Source organism: Rattus rattus, chromosome 18 (genome assembly GCF_011064425.1).
Source record: "Rattus rattus isolate New Zealand chromosome 18, Rrattus_CSIRO_v1, whole genome shotgun sequence".
Taxonomy (NCBI): Eukaryota; Metazoa; Chordata; class Mammalia; order Rodentia; family Muridae; genus Rattus; species Rattus rattus.
The window spans coordinates 6074999-6095801 of NC_046171.1; the positions used below are offsets into that span (position 1 = coordinate 6074999).

Genomic DNA, 20803 nt, shown 5'->3' on the forward strand with positions numbered 1-20803 from the left:
ACCGTTACCTTAGGTTTAGTGACCTCTGAGCCTTGAGGGTAGAGGTGGCATCCCCGAGCTAAGGCAATGAATGCCCTGTGGTGGTGGCCGACACTCACCACAGAGTGCGTCTGTGGGTTTCCCTGCCAGTGCAAAAGACTCTTCAGTTAGAAATCAGTTCATTCTCTGCTGTCTTTTTGGGGTCAGGTTGGGTTTTGTTTTGTTTGGAGACAGGGCCCCTTGTAACACGCTGTGTGGACCAGGCCAGCTTCCTAGGTATAGACATGGGTGTGCACCTGTCCGCCGACTCTGCTTTGTCCTTAGCGTCTGGATTTTGGTTGTTTTCCCCCCTTTTGTTTTGAAAGGGCTTGCGTTTCCTTCTGTGCAGAGTGAATGCTGAGCCTGCTGCAGTGAGCCGTGGGCTCTGCCTGCTTCCTTACCCCGCTGTGCGGGAGTCTTACCTGCCCTTTATTTTGACATGGTGTGGAAAGGCTTGAGTCAGGCATTGGTGTAATGGCACTAAACCAGTTTTTCCTTTTAGTTTCACTTTTATATTTCAAAATTAGAGATGTTTAGTAAAGAGACCTTATATGTGACCCAAGACTGACTTGAGGGCTTTTAAAATGTTTAGTATGGGCTGGTCAGATGGCCCTGTAAGTAAAGGCCTTCATCACCAGGCCTCACAGCCTGAGTCCCACCCCTGGTCTCCCTCAGTAGAAAGGGAACACAGCCCTACAGCTTGTCGTCCTCCAACCTCTACAGACAGGCTGTGGATGACACACACAGACATAGTAAGCGAAGTTACTGTGAATTTATAATGATGTGATCCGGTCATTTCAGTGTGGTGGCATTTTACTGCGTGGCTGGTTAATGGCTCGCTCCGTAGGACAGGCCTGCCCATGACACTGTTCAGCACCTATGGTGGGAGGGCAGCACTGGGGGTTTATTTCCCACTTGGTGCCTGGCACAGTCCTAGGGTCAGGACAGCTCAGAGTGGTGCTGTAAGGAAGGAGGAACTCTTCCCGGCTCCTGCTGGTCTCGCTTGCTGCTGCCTGCTTAGGTCACAGGGTGGGGCAGGCTCCTGTCTATCTCCACAGGAGCTGGGACTGTGGCTTTGCCGGGTCAGGACAGGGCCCTGGTATTGGCCTGGCTGGATTGGCTGCTTCCTTGTTTGTAGTTTTAGTGGCCACATTGCTGAGGGCCTGGGGAGCCCCAGCTGAGTGCTCGGGGATGCCAATCCTGTGGCCAACAACGAGGAAATGGACTTCTTAAAGACGTAGGTCCATTTCCTAGGTAGGGTGGGTCTTGGGGAGACCTGGATGGTGGAGCCCAGCACCACAGAGTACTTAGTGCCTCCACAGGAGCACGGAGAAGCCTTGTGGCTGCAGTGTGGTCGTGGGCTTGGCGTGAGAGCCTATCACAGGAAAGGCCCAGAAGGCTGGTTCTCCACAGAGCCACCTCCAGTGCCGACCACTGTTTTGTTGTTTGGGTTTTGGGTTTGTTTAGAGATGGGGTTTCCCCATGTATCTCTGTCTGGATCTCAGAGTGCAGACCAGGCTGACCTCAAACTCACATTCACCTGCCTCTGCAGTGCTGGCTAGATGGCTCTGCAGGTAAAGGTGCTTGCCACTTGCCATCGAGCCCGAGGATCTGATTCAGTCACATAGTGGAAGGAGAGATCCACTCTGTAAGCTATTGTCTGATTCTCACGTGGATGCTATGTGCACACACACACGAATAGGTTACTGTAGTGACAGTACCTTTAAAAGAAAATGTATAGACCTCTCAATATTCCTGCAGGTCACAAAACAGTGTACCTGGAGTTTTTAGGTTGCCATTTGTGGTCCAGACTACACAGGTAAAGTTGCTCATCTTCTGGGACCCCTCTCAGCTAATGTGTTGTCCTGCTGCCCTTGCAGCACGCAGATCTGGTGGTACATCCCTCTTCCTCCTTAGTGCTGTGACTCTCTTTCTTCTGATGTTATCGAGAGAGAGAGAGAGAGAGAGAGAGAGAGAGAGAGAGAGAGAGAGAGAGAGAGAAACTGTCTTGTCAGTTGTATTGCCTTTTCAAAGTGTCGTCTGTTGCTTTTGTTGATCTTTACTTGGGTTCTTTTCAGGTTTGCAGATGTCTCTGTGTTGGTGCTGTTTTCACTCAGGGTCTCATGTAGGTAGCCTGGTGGGCCTGAACTCACTGTGTGCTTGAATTACAAGGTTGTTGTGGCCCAACTCATCCCATGTATTTCTGCCACTCGCTGTGTTCTACAGCTTTCGAACTATGGACGTTGCTTTCATTTTTGTTCAGATCACAGAGGTTTTCAGATTTCCCTAGAGGTTTCCTGTTTGGCTCACAAGTTATATAAAAATGTCTTGTATAATTCCTAAACATTAAAAATGTGTACTGAACAGTGATGGTGCACACCTTTAATCCCAGCACTCACGGGGCAGAGGCAGGCAGGATCTCTTAGTTTAAGGCCAGCCTGGTCTACACAGTGAGTTCCAGACAGCCAAGGCTACACAAAGAGACCATGTCTTGAAAAAAGTAAAATAAAAAGACCAAAATATTAATAGTTATATTCTGTATCCTTTGGATTTATAGTAACTGTTGTCTTAGTTTTCTATTTCTGTGCTAAAACACAGGACCAAGGCAGCTTTATACAATAAAATATTTATTTCATGTACAGTTTCAGTGTTACAGAGTCCTTGACACAGGGTTAAGGGACAGCTAGGAGCTTATTACATCTTGATCCACACTCATGAGGCAGAGAGAGGAAGGGGGAGAGTACTGATGCTAACACACACACACACACACACACACACACACACATATACACACACACACACACACACACACACCATAGAGCAAGAGCACTGGGAATCTCATTAGTCTTTTGAAACCTCAAATCTCCACCCACCGCCATGACACCCCTAACACTGCTCATGCTTCCCCCAACTGGAACCAAGTATTGAGGTGATGAGTCTGTGGGGGCTATGCTCGTCCAAACCCTGCCTTAGCAAAACATCAGTGTATAAAAGTAACTTATCTGCCCCAAGTAGTTGCTGTCTCGGAGGATCACTGCCTCCATCTGCTAATTTTAGCCTAGTCCTGGAAGCTTCTAGGCTCGTGCAACCTAATCTAGGCCTAGATGTTTTTAGCCTCTGAGACTCACTCCTGACTAAGCTCCCTTCTAGATCTTCCTGAACTTGGACTGGCTGCGTTCACTCAGCTGTTCTGACCCAAAACTCCTCTGCACGCTAACTGACTCAAACTGGCTTTTTTCAGCCGCTCACTGAACTGCTCTGCTTGGCCTCACACTAACTCTGGTTTGTCTGTCTTCACCTGTGTCTGGCTGGCTTTCTCTCTGCACCGTCTCCATCCCAGTAAAACTGCTGCTCTGTGCTGCTGTCTTTCTCACGTCACCTCTTCTCTCTCTGTTCTTGTGAGGGTTGGGTATATTCTATTCTGTCAAATCCTTTTTCTGATTCATCACTTTGCTACTCAATTTGAGATCTCTTTTTCAAACATGGATGCTTCCTTCTACAAAATAACTTTTCCTTCACTGTTTGGGATTAAAGGTGTGAGCTAAGGGCTGGGCCTACCACAACTAGAAACAGGTTTTTCAGTAAATAACACGTCAGGGTTTATGGTGTGATCAAATATCCTACACCAGTAGTAGTTTTCTCTTTTTAGTAAAGGGAGGGATATTGATACCAGAGCTTATTTAGCCCAAGCTGGCCTTGAACTCACCAAGTGGCTAAGGATGGTAATGAACTCCTGATCCTCCATGGGTGTCCTCATGTCACCACACCAGGGTGGTTCTTTTTGGAAGTAAGGACATGAAGTGAGCTGAAGACCGGCTTCAGTGTGTTTGGAACATTGCAGTCTTGCATAGCAGTTTTGCGGTTTTATTCTTTACACTGTTTGCTCCCAAAACCACAGACCCTGCTTGGTCATCCCTGTAGCCCTGTACCCACTAATGTGCTTCCCTGTCTCCGTAGGTGGACACACTCCCTGGAGTTCCAGGGTACACACACCATCACTATAGCTCGTTACATTAACTGTAGCAGGAACAGAGTCTGGGCTTCTTGCTGAGTGAACAGCCTACTTGGTTCCTTTGTGGTTAGATGATGGTGGTACTGGTCCTCCCCTTACACTAGAGAAGACCTTGAGCCACGTTTGGATTTGAGTGCCTTTGGATTGATGAGGATGCGGTAGCTGTATTGCCTTCCAGCAGCTCAGCCTCCATATCTGAAGGAGCCAGCATCAACCTCACAGGACTCGAGAGAATTAGAGAAGGTGGTGACCCTAAGTACCCTAAGGGAACGGCAGCTTTAGGTCTTCTGTTTAAAACAGGTCTGACCTTGGCTGCTTAGTGCAGGAACCCCACCATTGCCAGCTCGTCTTGTGTGGACCCTTCTTAGTCAGGCAGGCCCCGTAAGGGCTCTGCTTTTGTTTATTTGCGGTGTGCATTGACATGCGTGTCAGCGCCACGGCTGCTCAGGTGTGGGAGTCCAAAGATGACCCTGGGCGTCGGCCTTTCACTCCACTATGTTTGAAACGGTGCCTTTGACCTCATGATGGGCGTCTGTCTGTCTGTCTGTCCTCATTGGGCATCAGCCTCTCTGTCCTCACTGGACATCACTCTAACTGGCTTCTGAGGAGACATGTTCCCATTCGAGTTTCTTGTTCTCCTGGGAATTGAACGAAGTCCTTAGGAGCCTCACTCAGTGAGCTGCCATCCCAGCTGCTTCTTGCGGGTTCTCTGACTGAGCTCTCTCATCGCGTTATTTCTTTGTTTGGAGTCAAGGTCCAGGTCACAGAGCAGCAAGGGCATTGTCTACAGCTTCACTCTAGTGTCTCACCTCAGAAAAGGTCGGGGCTCCAGAAAAGTCTTTCCCAGTAAATCTGTGTGAGTTTCTTACTGTTCTATAAACATTAGTGACAGTTGTACATCTTTTTTTTTTTTTTTTTTTTTTTCTTTTTTTTTCGGAGCTGGGGACCGAACCCAGGACCTTGCGCTTGCTAGGCAAGCGCTCTACCACTGAGCCAAATCCCAACCCCATTAGTGACAGTTGTGTTGTTACCCTAAATGTTGGCTTCTGAGGCCGTGGGGAGCTGCTACTCTTAGGCATGCATCTGTGGTGGTGAAGAGTGTTTCTGACCTACCCGGTAATATGCGGGATTTCCTGTCCTCGAGGGTGGGGAGGCTGGAACTGCACAGTCCGGAGTGAGCTATGAAGTGTGTGTCATGCAGTGGTTCATGATATCTTTCTTATGTGCTTCTCGTGCTGGAGAGATGGCTCAGCGGTTAGAGCACTGCTGTTCTTCCAGAGGTCCTGAGTTCAATTCCCAGCAACCACATGGTGGCTCACATCCATCTGTAAAGGGATCAGATGCCCTCTTCTGGTGTGTCTGAGGACAGCTACAGTGTACTTATATATATAATAAATAAAATAAATCTTTAAAAAAAAAAAGAAATGCTTGCTTCCTTCAGACTTCAGCCTCAGGGGGCACAAGGGAATGTCCAGTTTCTAGCTCCAGCTTCCTTATGGAGAAAGGGAAATAGAGTTATAGAGGGGAAACTGAGGAACGCTGATGGAAGTCCACAGACAAGGCAGAGGTCACCAGAGGTGGTCTGATCGTGGGACTGCAGCTGCCTCCCTCTCACTGTGTCTCTTCACCACAGCCTTCTTGACTGTAGTGCCAGCAGCAGTGAAGAACACCACATTGTAGATGAACCAAGATCGTCAACCAGACGACCCAAAGAAACACTGGATCACTGGGAAAGTGTTTGTGGGGGTTGGGGAGGGCTGGCTGGCTGGCTGGTTTTTGAATACAGGGTTTCTCTGTGTGGCATTGGCTATCTAGGAACCCATTCTGTAGACCAGGTGGCCTCGAACTCAGATATTCACCTGCCTCTGCCTCCTGAGAGCTGAGATCAAATGCAGGCACTGCCACTGCCTGTTTCCTGTGAGACCGAGCCGTCGTGTGTCGGGTTATAGGCGTTTAACCATGCCCAGCTCAGACTGAGGGGTTAAAGTACTCATACTGTGCATATGAAGGGACATGGGAGAGAGCACACAGCGACACGTGTGCTCAAACAGTGAGGAAGAGGAAGAAGTGTAATGGACTGAGAAAATACTCTCTGGGCTGGAGGCTTTGCGTCAATCTCAGAACCGTGATGCAAAGAGGCAGGAGCGGGCTGAAGACGCTGTCGGCAGTGGGGCCCTTCCGGCCCTTCCTGAGGACCCTAGTTCAGTCCCCAGCTCTCTGGTTGGGCAGCGTTATGTCGGCCCCAGGGCGTCTGATACCCTCTCCTTACCTGAAGTCACAAGTGCACATACACACAAATACATGATACTGCTTTTTAAAAGCAGAAAGGATTGTGTGCCGGCCTCACACGGTAGAGCCCTTGCGTGTGTTCCTGGGAAAAGAAAGGAACAGGCGGTAAAGGCTGGACTTCCCCAGTTGTCAGCCAGCAAAGACCTAGACAGCATGGGCAGCGTCAGACACTAAAGACACACACGACACAGGCACATAGAGCAGTGATCTGCCTCCCCGTCGTCTCCAGTGAGACCTGCATCCCTCAGACGACGCGCTCTAACAGACTCAGACACAGCAGCCCCGCAGGCCTTAGAACTGCTCTCTGAGGTAGGTCCTCTTGATTCCCGTCACGTGGCCTAGACAGACAGGTCTCAGCATATCTGAGAGCCCTCACAGGCTCTGCAGAACACCCTGACAAAGACTGACGATACTCCACAGACGCACAGAAAGGAGCTGTCTGAGGACAGGTCTGACAAACCATTGTGACAGAGTGGGAGTCTGCACAGTGAGATGGACATCTGCACACACAGAACACACAACACCGCAGTGAACAGCACAAGCTGTGGCCCGAGGGTGACATCGGGGCCTCACCGCTTCATTAGTTAACAGAATAAATAGTGCAGTGTGTGGCCATGACGGAAATGTCTGTATTTTCTCTTCCTTTGTTATGAGCCTGAACCCGCTCTAAAACATAAGCTGTGCTTACAGATTACCAGGAGAGCCGTTGCACATGGGAGGGGTGCCCATGCAGTAGAAGGAGCAGAGAGGCCTGAACCAGCCCCATCTGGCTGGCTTTTTCAGGACCGTGTTTCTCTCTAGTCCTGGTCCGCAGCTTGTTCTGCAACCAGGCTGGTCTCCGAGTCTCCTGCCTACCTCTGCTGGGACATAAGGAATGTCAACTATGCCTAGACCCCAAACATCCATTACGAAGAGTTTCGGGAGTGTTGACAGGGAGATCCTGCTTCATTTTTAGACTGACTAGTTTGGTTGAGCCATGACAAGTGCAGCCTGGGGTTTGGGTGTGTTAAGACGGGATGGAAAGGTAAATTAGAGAACAGGTTTGTCCTCCCTGAAGGGAGGACAGCCACAGCCAGGGTTACTACAGCCAGCAGGCGCATCTTAGCTCGTCGCTGCCGATGGCGGTGGGTGAGCGAGGAGGGGAGTTTTCACAAGAGGCCCAGCCAGCCAGACGGCCATGGAGAGCCCAGACCTGCAGCACGCAGTCCTAAACTAAACCCCCAGGTTTCTCCTCGCCACTGAGCGAGAGGAAATGTTTGCTTTAGTTTGGGCCCCATGATGAACCTGGGTAAGCCAGTGAGGTGGAAATGAGAAAAAGGCAGGATCACGTCAAAGGGTCTGCACTACTGTTTTTCCCGGAGTCTGAAGAGGAAAGTCGTTCTCTCTGGAGAGAGCATTGAGAGGTGGGTTACTGAGGCATGATGTAGTTCTTTCTGGAGAGAGCATTGAGAGGTGGGTTACTGTTCAGTGGGATTGTGCCATGGGTTGAGAACAACTTCCTTGAAGCCTGGAACAAATAGTTCTTTTGGAAGACGGGAGGAGCAGGCATAGCTGTCTTGTCAGCCACTGGGGAGTAAGGCCTCACCAAGCGCAGCTCCTGGCCACCTCAATGCAGTTTATTGCATAATGTCCAGCATTAGATCTGAGAGAGTGAGGCTAATGTGACCACTTGTAGGCAAGCCTGGGGTGCATATGGAGAGCCCTGTCTCCAAACACCAAATCCAAACCAAATAAAAAGCCAAAACAACAGCAGCAAACCCCCGTGAGATGAAAAGCCACAAAGCAAGACCTAAAGCTCCCTCCCAGAAGGGCGGGTCCAGTGCATCATCTGGAATCCTTTGCGAGCAGGCCCGCCTCTCCCTCAGCCCTCAGTCCTCGCTGTGTGCCTGCGCCCTCACGGATGAGTGCCTGCTGCTGTACTTGCTGTCCCTTACTCCAGCCCTGACCACAGGACACCCGCAGGCTCACCCCTGAGCCTCCTCACGCCTCTGTCTTCTGTCCTTGAATGGCAGCTTTTCTGATGCTCTGTTTTGCCTTGCATTTCCCATGCTCCAGCCCTGGAGCCGGCCTCTGAGGGGAGCTTTTGTGCTTTTTAATTAAGAAACCAAACTCTGGGGGCTGCAGAGATGGCTCAGCAGTTAGAGCACTGACTGCTTTTGCAGAGGATCTGGGTTCAGTTCCCGTCACTAACATGGTAGCTCACAGCTGTCTGTAACTGTAGTTTCAGGGAATCCAGCACCCTCACACAGACATACATGTAGGCAAAACACCAATGCACATGAAATAAAAATCATTAAAGAATCTGGACACTCGCTGTGTTCGTGCTGTGGGGTTCTTGTTCCTGGAGGTCCTTTCAGCAAGTCGCTGGGGACCAGTGTCTTTGCTTGTCTCTGTGCTTCTTCATTTGCAAGTGTCAGACCAGTGTGTTCTTTACTGTCTCTGACTTCAGTGCGTGCTGCAGGCTCCCTTTGGGAGCGCTGTCCTGCCTGTCTGTGCTCTCCTTCAGCTTTCACAGGGATCCGCTCCATCTTCTGCAGAAAGGCTTGCAGCTGGGGCATGTTATCCTGGGTTTGCTGGGCAGAGTGTGGGCACTTGCTTTAAATATGGTTTGTGTGATCTAATGTCTTCCTGTGTTGGTGATGTGCATCTGCACTGTGGACTCCAAGCAGAACCTTTCCTCTTCACCCTTCATACAGTCTGGGTATGTAGCCCAGGCTAGTCCAGAGATCTGATTGCTGCCCCTGCCTGGGATCCTGGCATTATTTCTTTACTAATTTGTTAAGTATTTCTACAGAAGAAAGTTTATATTCTACTAGAGCGTTTGCCTCTGAGGCAGTGTGTGCCCTGATAAAATGTACGTACAGCATCTTCCAGCTGCAAGTTCTGACTCAGATCCTCCAAGAAAATGGCCTTCAAAGCAGACATTTGCGAGCCAGGTTTCCCCATTAGTTAATCAGTCCTGGCTGGGTTTGTTTGCCACTCAAGTTTACCTTCTTGGCTATTTTTCCCAGTACGTCCTGTTGGTTTATTCTAGTTATTGGTGTCATATGTTGATGGGTAAGGAAATAAAGACCTGAGGTGGGGGCTGGGTTAAGGAGCTTTAGGTCTTGTGGTGCTTAGGCTTCCACATCCTGGGGGATAATGATGTGAGTTGAAGGAGCTGTGTGCACTGCATTAGAGCATCCCCTTCAGCCTCATGCTTCGAGTCTGCTCTTGGCCGCTGCACTCACTCCCAGACCCCCGATGCTCCCAGAAAGTGATGTCATTTCACTATGGTAGTTTATCTGGATGATCTGGTAGATATTTTACACTATTTTACTTTTTTATAGTACTAGGAGTTAACTCATGCCTGCTAGCCAAACACTGTACCTATTGAACTAAGTGTCTAGCCAGTTAGTGCTTAGGTCAGTGGTCAAGAGTGTCAGGCAACACGTACATACGGATGCCCAGCTTATTGAAGCAGCATCACCTTTCTATTGTTCTAAAGTAATTCATGTTTGTCTGTGCAGGACAAACTCACTCTGAATTGGGAGGTCAGATGCTGTACCCGGACAGTGGATTGTTCCACAAACACGTGCTGTGCTGTCCACAGTGGGTGTGGGATTCTTTCCGCCAGGCATCTCATGGGACACTGATCGGCTCAGCTGGTAGCAAAGGCTGAGGTGGCACAGGTCTGAGGGACAGTGGTCAGAAGTGCTGTTTGCAAGGTGCTGGCCTCCTCACTGAGGATGGCCTTGGTTCTCAAGCATTTAGCTTCATGAGCTGAGTCTGCTGCACTTGGCTTGTATGTAGACCGGCGGGATACAGGAAGCAGGAATACTGTACTGTAAGAAGGGACACGTGGGGCCAGGGGGATGGCTTGGTGGGTAATGTACTTGTGCCCAGGTAAAAAGCCAGCTCATGCCTGTAATTCTAGCACTGGGGTGGGGGTGGGGGGGAGGGTCCCAAAGTGTGCTTTCCGGCCAGTCTAGCCAATCAGTGAGCTTCAGCTTCAGTGAGAGACCCTGACTCCAGAAATGGGAGTGATGAAGGGAAGGCGCCAGGCATGGCTCTCGGCCCCCGTGCATGCTCCCACAGGCATCCAGCTATGCAGATATGCTCACTTCAGCTAGAAAGCTTGCAGAGGAAGGTGTGCAATGACTCCCTCAGGGCCTGCTAACAGCTCCTTCCTAAAGCCTACATCACCATTTCCCCGGATGAACTCAGTGTAGACTCCCAAGTCTTCTCACTTACTAAGTCCATGCCTCATCCGTGGTGTCTTAGCACAGCACTCGGCCTCCTTGAGACACTAAGGGAGAAGAATTGCTGTGAGTTTGAGCCCAGTCAGGGATACGTAGTGAGACCAGCATCTCAGAAACACAATTTATAGAAGAGCTGGCATGGGGACATAGAGTTTGTTTGTTTTAAGGTTTTGAGATGGGGTCCCTCTACATAGCTGTGGCTGTCCCGAACTCACCATATACACCAAGCTAGCCTCAAACTCCCAGAGATCTGCAGCAGACATAGAATTAGAAGCAACCAACACCTTATCTGTGTGCCTGGGATACTGTGAACTGCAGTCTTGCTTTGATGGCTGTCGCTTCTTTTTCTCTGAGGAAAAGAATTGTTAGCTCCAGGCGTGAGCAGCAGGTGTCGCTGCAGCTCTGCTCCCCGTGCTGCAGCTCTGCTCCCTGTGCTGCACTGCTCCTAGACGGCCAGTTCTCAGTTCAGCTCTCAAAACATTAGAGTGAGTGAGTGAGCGGGGCTCTGTGTGAGACATACCTGTCCTCAGGGGCCCCGAGTGTCACTGAGGATGGGCCTCAGTCCTTCCCCTTCACTACAGTCTGCACTGCTGGGCTGTAGGGTGGGTCACCTTCCACAGCCCTGCAGTGGCTTCTCACATTTGTCTCAGCATCAAAGGACACGGTGCCTTTACTTTCTGCTTGTGCCCTGGCTTTGACAACAAAGGCATCAACGATGAGGTTATCAGCAGGTATTGATCTATTTAGGGATATGGATCCACTGTGCAGTTCTGGCTGGCCTGTGACTAAAGGCGTCCACCATGTGCCCAGCCTGCAGCTCACAGCCGACTACAGCCCCAGTTCCAGGGAGTCCAACGCCCTCTTCTGGCCTCTGGGGGCACTGCACCTGTGGAGGACCGACAGACACAAAATCAACATAAGTACATCTTTACAGATGTGCCTTAATGGTGCTGTGTGCTCAGGTCTCCCTGCGTCACAGAAGAGCAGAGCTCATGCAGACCGGGTTAGCTTAGAAAGCCGGCTCTTCCGGGCCTTCAGTTCCTTAGCTGTCCCTCTGTTTGCTTAGTTCACTTTGCACTGCATCTCTGTTTGCACCGCCTTTTGCTGTGGCTTCTCTTTGTGAGCAGCCGTCGGTTGGTCCTTTTATATTACCTCCCAAGTGGGGCAAGGGTTACGTATGTTGTAATTCTAGTCATAACCAAAAGGAAGCATGAATTCTGCCTTACCAGAATTTTCAGAATTCAGGCACAAGCACGAAGAGCGACTGGACGTTTCCAGTTCTTCACTCTCTGGTAATGATTTCTGGGTCTCACTGTCAACTAGGAAGCCTTCCTTGCAGCTGTTGGGTCCCTCCTCACTCGTGTGCCAGAGTCTGCCCTGGGTATTATTGAGTGGGAGAAGCATGTGCTGTGCACACGTCTCCTTGGCCTTCAAAGCGCTGGCTGCGGAGACCGACTCCTCGGGTGTAGGCAGTGTTTGGGTGTTTGGTGGTAATGGCCTGGGCCAAGGGTGGGCCCGGCATTGACTCGGCTGCCTTTTTGTTTCAGATGTCATCTGGGTGATTCTCAGTGTGGAGGTGGGTGGACTTTTAGGAGTAACGCAGCAGCTGTCATCCTTTGAAACGGAATTCAACACACAGCCACATCGCAAGGTAGAAGGAAACTTCAACCCGTTTGCCTCTCCCCAAAAGAACCGACAATCAGATGAAAACAGCCTAACAGACCCTGGGGGTTCCGAGTTCGACTCGATCAGCAAAAATACATGGGCTCCTGTTCCTGACCAAACCGAGCAAGATCAGGATAGACTGTCACAGAACTCTGTAAATCTGTCCCCCAGCAGTCACGCAAACAACCTATCAGTAGTGACTTACAGTAAGGTAGGTGCCCTCGGAGAAGGGGCAGGTGGCGGGCCCTGGGATTCGTGATGCTCCTTCCTGCAAACCTAGGACGCTAGACCAGCGCTGCCCACACGGACTGGCTCCCTAACTGCTCAGCACACCCATCGCTAGCCTCTCCCTCCCCGAGCCCTGTGGCTGCTGCTCCATCCCCCTGTGATTTACTTCTGTCTCCGTTCCACTCGGGCGCTGAACTGAGGCTCTTTATCGTTAATATTTTTAGGACGGTCAGAATCGTTAGCAGTGCTTCCGGGGCAGGAGTGTACTGGGCTTAGCCGTTGAGCACCTGTATGCAGCAGGCTCCTGCTGGGTTTTCTTGCTTTAGGCAGGTTTCCCCTGAGTGAAAAGTCAAGCTCGGTTATTTTATCCTAAGATGTTGTCTGTGGCTGTGTACTCTGTTACATAGTGTGTGTTGATGTCTTCAGTTTGCTTTGGCTCATGACTTCCTCCCCCGCACCCTGGAGTGGCTCAGATTGATATTTTGGCTTTGCACATGTGGGAGATGAGTGAGGGAACTGACTACCATTCAGTAGTCTGGCGCTCCCGCGAAGCTGTGCTGCGTGTTTGAGTTGCAGTTTCTCTGGGCTAGCCGTTCCCACTCACTGTTCAGGTAAAGATGGCTCCCGCCTGCCGGTTTGGGTCTGAGCCCACAGCTAGGGTTATTGTCAAGCTCAGCCCTGTGTGCACTGTCCCTCCGTGTACAGAACTGTCAAGTCCCCCTGTGCTTGGAGCTGCACTCAGCCTCAGCCTACAGTGAGCTGTGCCGGCGTCAGGGTGGTCTGTGTGCAGTGCTTGGACAGTCTCCCAGGAACTGGCTTCAGTCACTTGGGCAGATGGGTGCACAGTGGGATTGCGGGGCTGAGGAGGTCATTTGGACACTTGTACAGCCATGTCCTGTTGAGCATGTAAGGCGTGAGTGGCCGGGCAGTGACTTGCCTGCATTAAGGAGAGCTCCACTTTGATGTTTGAGGTAGGAGCCTCTCTGCTTCTCAAGTATTGGGCTCGAAGGCCTAGTTGAACACAGCTGGCCAGGACCCACATCCTCTCACACCAACACAGGGCCTCATAGCCTCAAAACTTGCTAAACAGCTGAGGAGGGTGGCCTTGAACTTGTTTTCCTGTGCCAACTAAGCTCTCGACAGCCACCACACCTCCTTCTCTGCTATGTTGGAGATGGAGTATGCTGTCGTGCAAAGTAGGCAAGCACCTGCCAACCGTGCTACATCCTGAACCCAGAATGTTGTCTAAGGCTCTCTTTGTTGTCTACACAGCAAGCAGAGCAGCCTGCCTTCACCAGGCCAGGCTCATACAGTGGAAGTCAGGTCACCCTTCACCAGGCCAGGCTCATACAGTGGAAGTCAGGGCAGCCTTCACCAGGCCAGGCTCACACAGTGGAAGTCAGGGCAGCCTTCACCAGGCCAGGCTCACACAATGGAGTCAGTGCGGCTGAGGTCAGCGGAAGGTGACAGTTGGCAGAAGCAGCTCACATACTCGATTGTTTGCAGAACAGGGTGCTGCTTTACCCAACTGAGCCTTGTACTGAGATGACAGCCGTCTGGGAGTTCTGGGCCTTGGACTGAGATGACAGCCGTCTTAGGGAGTTCTGGCTAAGGAGCTAATGTCGTTTCTAGCAGTGGTCCATCCTGTCCTTCAGAGATTGGGACATCTAGCCAGTGCAGTGGTTATTCTCATGTTCATAACAGAGCAAAGGGCTGAGGCCCCTGCCAGCCCAAGGCCCCGCTCAGCCCTGTTGCTGGTGCTAGACAGTGGGAGCCGTTCATGTGCTTAACAGACTGCCTCAGACTCTTTCCTGCCCACCCTCCCCCATCGAAAAGTAACTGAGGATCCAGCACCCACATGGCAGCTTACAAGTCTCTGTAGCCACAGTTCAGGGAATCCAACACCATCTTCTGATCTCCATAGGCACCAGGCATGGAGATAAAACATCCATGCACACAAGTTATAGCTGTGGCTGTCCTGGAACTCACTCTGGAGACCAGGCTGGCCTCAAACTCAGAGATCTGACTGACTGACTGCCTCTGGAGTGCTGGGAGCGCCACCTCACCCGCTTTACACATGAGTTTTTAAATACAAATAAAAGCAACTTCTCAGCTAGTGAGAGGACTCCGTGGAGGTGCTGATAGCCACGACTGAAGAGTGCACGCAGGAAGGTGCAGGCTGTCCTCACTTCCACGTGTGTGCCATGCGCACCCTCACTGAATGCGTTAGAGATGACGGGAAGGCTTGGATAGAATGGATTCGTAGTGTGAGACTTGAGTCTTAAGGAGACATGGGACAAGCCTCGTTGTTGTTACTGGTTTTAATCCAAGCAAAATCTTACTCAGAAAACTATGAAACATCTGGCTATGTTGTCTGTGTCCAGCAAGCTGTGTTGGCTCCACCCCCTTTGGAATGGCCCAGGCAGTGGTCAGTGAGTAGTGACCACACCCCCTGTGTGTAGGGCATCTCACTGTACAGTCAGAGCCCAAGGAGTAGAGTGCCGATTCCTGCCCACATTGTTGACCCTGCAGCAGGGAAGATTAGCCGCTCACAGAGCAAAGTCTGAATCAGAACTGTCGGCTGTATAACTCACAGTAGGAGTGCAACAGAATAAAGGGAAGGGGTCCGCACAGGTCCCTGGAGCCGTGGACAGTGAGGTGGAAAGCTTAAGTGCTGAGGCGTGGGTTGCTTGCCTCCAGTGTGCTGCTCTGAAGAGAGGGTGAGACAATCACAGAGGGCTTTGGAAACACTGGTGCTAACTCTGCACATGGCCGAGGCAGGTGGCTCTCTGTGAGGACAGCCAGGACTACACAGAGAAACTTTTCTGTCTTGGGAAAACAACAACAAAAGGCAAAAGAAAAGAAAATATTGGTATGAAGAGATTGAAGTGAGGGTTCAGGGTTCAGAGCATTGGCTGTTCTTCCAGAAGACCAGGTTCAATTCCCAGCCCCTGCACGGCAGCTCCCAACCTTCCTTCCGTCTCAGACCTCCACAGGCACTGCATGCACATGCAGACTAATCCTCCATACAAAAGCAGACAGATGCAACATATCTAGATGTACACATACACGTGTGTGAGACGAAAGTGGATACAAATGGAAGACAAGACTGCAACAGCATGTGTGTGACAGTGAGTCCCCAGCGTTCACGCTGTTCTCTGACCTCGTTATGTAAGGAGACATTGGAGGCATGGGTAGGGATGCAGAGATGGTTCCATGGTTAGAAACATTTGCCGTTCTTAACAGAGGGAAGGCCCCACATCCGGCGGCTCAGGGCCATCTGTAACTCCAGGGCTCCAGCATCCTCTTCTGCCTCCTAGGGCACATGCACACGGACATACTGAGACACGCGTGCAGTAAGGTGGTAAGGAAGGCATAGGTAGTCCTACACGTGTGTATTTGACTTGAGAACACAGACGTTTTCTTGAAGTAGGCGTGCTTCAAGTCGGGCAGTAGGTCCTTGGCCACATGAGGAGAGCTGCTTTCGAATTGTTCTAAATGCCCGGGCATACTTTGCCTGTAGGTGAGGAAACACACGTTCTGAGGGGCTGTGTGCCTTGCCTGGTGTTGCAGCAGGATACGGGTACACTCTCCTGTGGGCGCCACGTCTAAGAGGTCTCTGCCTTCTCCGGGTTGCTGTGCTTGCTTCCCTAGGCCCTCTTGTTGGCTGAAAGGACGGTGCTGAGGACCAGCATGAACCGAGGTGACCGGGTGCCATCATCAGGGCAGGAGAGAGGCAGCACTGAGGTGTGCGGAGACGTTCTAGTGCAGAGCTGCCTGTGGTGTCTTCCTGGGACAGCGCCATCTGCACCCTGAAGAGAGCAGTGTCCTCCTCACATTTGAACTCTAGGACCAACAAACCAAGGACACTTACAGTAGAATAGAAAGGGACTGCAGAGTGAGGGGCGCGTGTGCTTTACCTGCTGCTGCCTTCAGTGTGTGGTGCTTGCCTGATGAGCTGCTGTTGGCACCAGTGGTCGGCAAGCGGTTGGGGTCACCTGGGTGTAGCCAGAGAGGAAACGATGCTCTTGGGAAGCTCCCTGCTGTCTGTGTAGTGGGGTTTAACCTGTTAGATGACGCAGAGATCTCTGGAGGACCCACTCCTTGAGCACTGGCTGCTTATGTCAACAGAATACCACCTCTGTCAGTGTTGGGTCCTCAGCTCTGGGTGAGACCTGCAGCCCACAGAGATGGCCCTCCCTAGGAGAGCGGCTGAAGGAGTCAGCCAGGGAAGCTGATGCCGGCCTGCGTCAGTCCAGGGGTCAGGGAAGACAGGGATGTCCTCTAGACAGTGCATACTCACACGGGGATCCAACAGGGCCAGTGAGCCCCTGTGTGGGCAGTTGGCTAACGGAAGCTGCAAGGTGTGGTGTAGAAGCAGAGTCCACCTACTGAAGTGCAAGAGGCCATCTCGTGAGCCACTTCTCCGCGTGCTTTCCACGACCTTCAGAACAACAAGACAAGGGAAGTGACGCAGGCCAGGTGGGAAGGAGTGTGAGGCCAGGCAAGCTGAAGCCAGGGCAGGGATGGCCAAGCCCTGGGTCAGGGGAACACGCGATTATCTCTGCTGCTAACTCCTCCCTCCACTCTGCCATGGCCGCCAGTGCCATCTGCCCTCGTGGCCACCGCCCCACCTCAGCCCTGTAGTTTTTGAGAATACAAGTGTGTGTGTGTGTGTGTGTGTGTGTGTGTGTGTGTGTGTGTGTGTGTGCGTGCGTACGTGTGCACACGTGTACCCCACCCAACACTGAGGAGGCAGAAGCCGAGATTGAGGACAGCCTGCAGCCTGGAATACACAGCGAGCTCCAGACCAGTGAGGCAACACAGCGAGACCCTGTAACCTACAACAGAAACCCAGCTACAGTGGCTACATCTAAAGCCAGCGGCTTAGAAGGTGAGGCAGGAAACGTTCCGGTGACAAGCACCCCAGCCCAAAATCGAAGACTGAGTGAGACGGCTCAGCAGAAGAGTACAGCCAGGCCCCAGGCTAGAGGTGTCTGGGAGCCGCCATGAATGGGCTCAGACTCGAACTTGGGTCCTTCTCAAGCCCTCCTCTAGCACTTCCATAGTTACAGGAAATAAAAAGCCGCCACCAGTGCCTGCTACCTTTCATGTCACTTAATTGTAGGCCATGGCCAGAACCCAGTTAGAGTCCGGTGTTCTAGATCACGTTTTGGTGAATAGGATTGGCTGTCCTGTGCAGATGGTCTGTATTTGTGTCAGGTGTAGCGACTCCTCAACCACCTGTAGCCGCTAAGAACCCGAGGCCAAGGAGGAAGAAGAAGCAAGAGGGAGCACAGGCCCTGCCCACCTGTGCTCTGGCAGCCCAGCACATCCTGTACAGAAAGCGCTTGTCAGGGGACTCGGGGTTTGATGCTTTCCAATGACTCCATCTCCTGAAAGCTCCAAAGAGCTAGTAAAGGCCTCTCTCAGCCGCTGGTATTTGCATTGGCGTGGACTGCGTGTGCGTTTTAAATCGTCTGAGCAAACAGCGCGGGCCTGGAAATGTCTTTGTTATGTAGCAGTGCTGATGACTGAGGCTGAGAGGTCTGTCCAGGAACTAACTCTCTTTCACACACACACACACCCTCTCAGCTCTGCATTAGTTTCTAGTGGGGTTCTAAGGTTGGGTCTGTGAACAGTGTCTCCTGATGTAGGTGCTGAGCATTCTCTGCTCTGACAACTCTTACGGCTCCAACAGAGCTGGTCACTGTGAGAGCCATTCTTATACTCAGGTGGAAGGGGCTGGGGCTTTTGCTTGTAGCGGGTTGCCTAAGGACCAGACAGTTGTCTGCTCTACTTGGTGTCAGTCAGTTATGAGTCCTGCTCAGCTCTGCCGATCCCCATCTTCAAAGTGTCACCAGTGCGCCCTGCCATGGGCAGGGGCAGGCTCCAGAGAAGAGAACATAGGGTATGGAGAATGTGGCGGTCACTAGCTTTTCCTTACGTGCACGTGTACCTGCTCCCAGGCGCTGGGTGCTCTGGGACACAGGAGTCACGGGCAGTTGTGAACCGCCGGTGGGGACGCTGGCACTGAGCACTGGCCCCGGAAGAGCAGCGAGCGTTCCTGACCACTGAGCCACCTCTCCAGCCCCTCTTCCTTTTGAGATTTTCTCCTTCTTTAATCTTTAGCATTTGTTTCTTTGTGTGAATGCAGTGTGCATGCCACAGCTCATGTGAACGTCGCTGTGACCTGCCTTCAGCTTAATGGTAAAGCGCCGAGCCCCTGAGCATTTTAAATCTTTGTTGTCGCAGGTACCCATGTTAGCCCAGTTCTGCTGCCTCAGCCTCCTCCGCACTGGGGTAGACGGCGTTTGTGCTCCCATTGGCTTCTTTGGTGGATAATGGGAGTTGGTCTGAGCCAGCCTTAACTATAGCCGTGGTTCTGCACAAGCAGAAGTCTCCTCTTGCTTATTCCTCTGCCTCCCAAGTGCTGGGACTGAGGGTGAACGCCACTGTGCCTGACAGATTTCCTTACTTTTTAGAGATCTCCTTGCCCTAGGAGAGGCCAGAAAGAACCCGGCCCCCAGCATCTCGTCTAGGTTCTAGCACTGACTGTTAGTTAGGCCCTGAGGAGGCCCGGAAGCATTAAATCCTTACTCAACCGAGCCCCTTCACCTGCTTATAGAACTACTTTTTTTTTTTTTTCTTTTTTTTTTAAGATTTATTTATTTTATGATTAAATTGTAGCTGTTTTCAGACACACCAGAAGAGGGCATCAGATCCCATTACAGATGGTTGTGAGCCACCATGTGGTTGCTGGGAATTGAACTCAGGACCTCTGGAAGAGCAGTCAGTGCTCTTAACCGCTGAGCTATCTCTCCAGGCCCCCCCCCCTTTTTTTTAAACATTTATTTATTTATTTTTTCTGTTGATCTTTTTCTTTTTTCTTTTTTCTTTTTTTGGAGCTGGGGACCGAACCCAGGGCCTTGTGCTTGCTAGGCAAGCGCTCTACCACTGAGCTAAATCCCCAACCCCTCTTCTAGAACTTCAATTAGTGTTTGGTTCAATTTGGTGGCATGAGACAGTTTCTAGCTGAAGACTGCTTTGTATAGGCTACATGCACCCTCTAGCAGCTGAGCCTAATCTCTGGCCCTCAGAGATCACGGAAGGACATGCTGGATGGACCCCTCGTGGCAGGTTTCTTAGTTGGAACAGGGAAAGGTTAAAGGCTGGCAGTGCTTGTCGGCCCTGGGTACCAAGGATGGGCAGAGGAGGGAGGTTAGGTGAGTAAATGAAAAGGAGATGGGGGTGGAAGGATGGATGCTGGATGGTTGGAGGTTGAGGGGAGAGGACAGAAACATGGCTGACAGGATGGATAGACTGGGGCGGATGCAGAAAGGTTGGATGGGTCATGGCCAGACAGAAGGTACTGTTACAGAGATCAGAATAAATGGTTTTATAAGGCACTTATAACTTTTAAGTAGTTTGACAAGATCATAAGGCTGTGAACCCCAGGTTACCCCGGCATGGTCCTCATGCCTGAAGTAGGTGTCTACACTCATCCTTTGGCAGTGCGGGAATAAATATGTCTTTGAACTTTAGTACATTTTCCCAGGAAAATGACCCTGCCACACTGTCACCCAGCAGGTAGAAGGGCTGAGTTTGACTATTTTGATTTTTTTGGCTGGTTGGTCCAGTTCCTGTTGATAAGACCCTCGGATCTGATCACGTTGGTCAGTCTCCGGCCCTAGATGGCCAGTCCTCAGCAGGGCCCCAGCACTTGATATGTGCAGTCCAGTATCAGGCCAGCACTTCCTGCTAAACCTTGTACTCGTCTGTGTTTGCACTGGGTGAGCAAAGCTAGGAAGAGAATGAGCAGGCCTCATGTTTGCTGTCATTGGGGGCGGGGGTGCTTCCCTGATGGCAGCAAGCACTCGTCTTTATTGGCCTGTGTGAACCTTTGTGTTTACTTAAACCAGATCACAAAAGCGAAATAAAGACAGGCATGTGAAGGTCGCCATGCTGTGGTTCATCTACGCAAGTTTTCAAGTAGAGGGAGATTAACCCAGATGGTGTCTGGGAAATGTCCCTCCTAAGGGACTTTCGGCTCCTTTCTGGCACCTCACCCCCAAGGTAAAAGACAAGAGCTGAGTCCGCAGCAGAGTGATGAGGCCCCTCCTTCCCTTTTAGTGCAGTGGGAAGGATGGGTGGGGCGGTCTGTGCGCTAGCATAAGTCAAGTGTTTTAAATCTAGGAATGCAGAACACGGCATTTCAAATGCCGGTAGGATTCCTCAAGTGGAAGATTCTACACCAAGAACCCCTGTTTGATTTAAAAAAAAAAAAAGGTCAGAGAGTAGGCCATGTGTGATAAAATATCAATAAACTGATTGCTCTTGGGTCCCAGCC

At 51.2% G+C, this 20803-nt stretch overlaps 1 protein-coding gene across 2 annotated transcripts in view; it reads left to right on the plus strand.

Moving 5' to 3' along the window:
* Ilrun (inflammation and lipid regulator with UBA-like and NBR1-like domains) overlaps positions 1–20803 on the plus strand; it is a 67496-nt gene that overhangs the window by 39862 nt on the left and 6831 nt on the right. The window contains exon 4 of one of the 2 annotated variants that reach the window (XM_032888322.1): positions 12108–12436. In XM_032888322.1, coding sequence (XP_032744213.1) covers positions 12108–12436 — 329 coding nt within the window. The remainder of the gene's footprint in view (positions 1–12107; positions 12437–20803) is intronic. The other variant, XM_032888323.1, reaches the window with a different exon arrangement.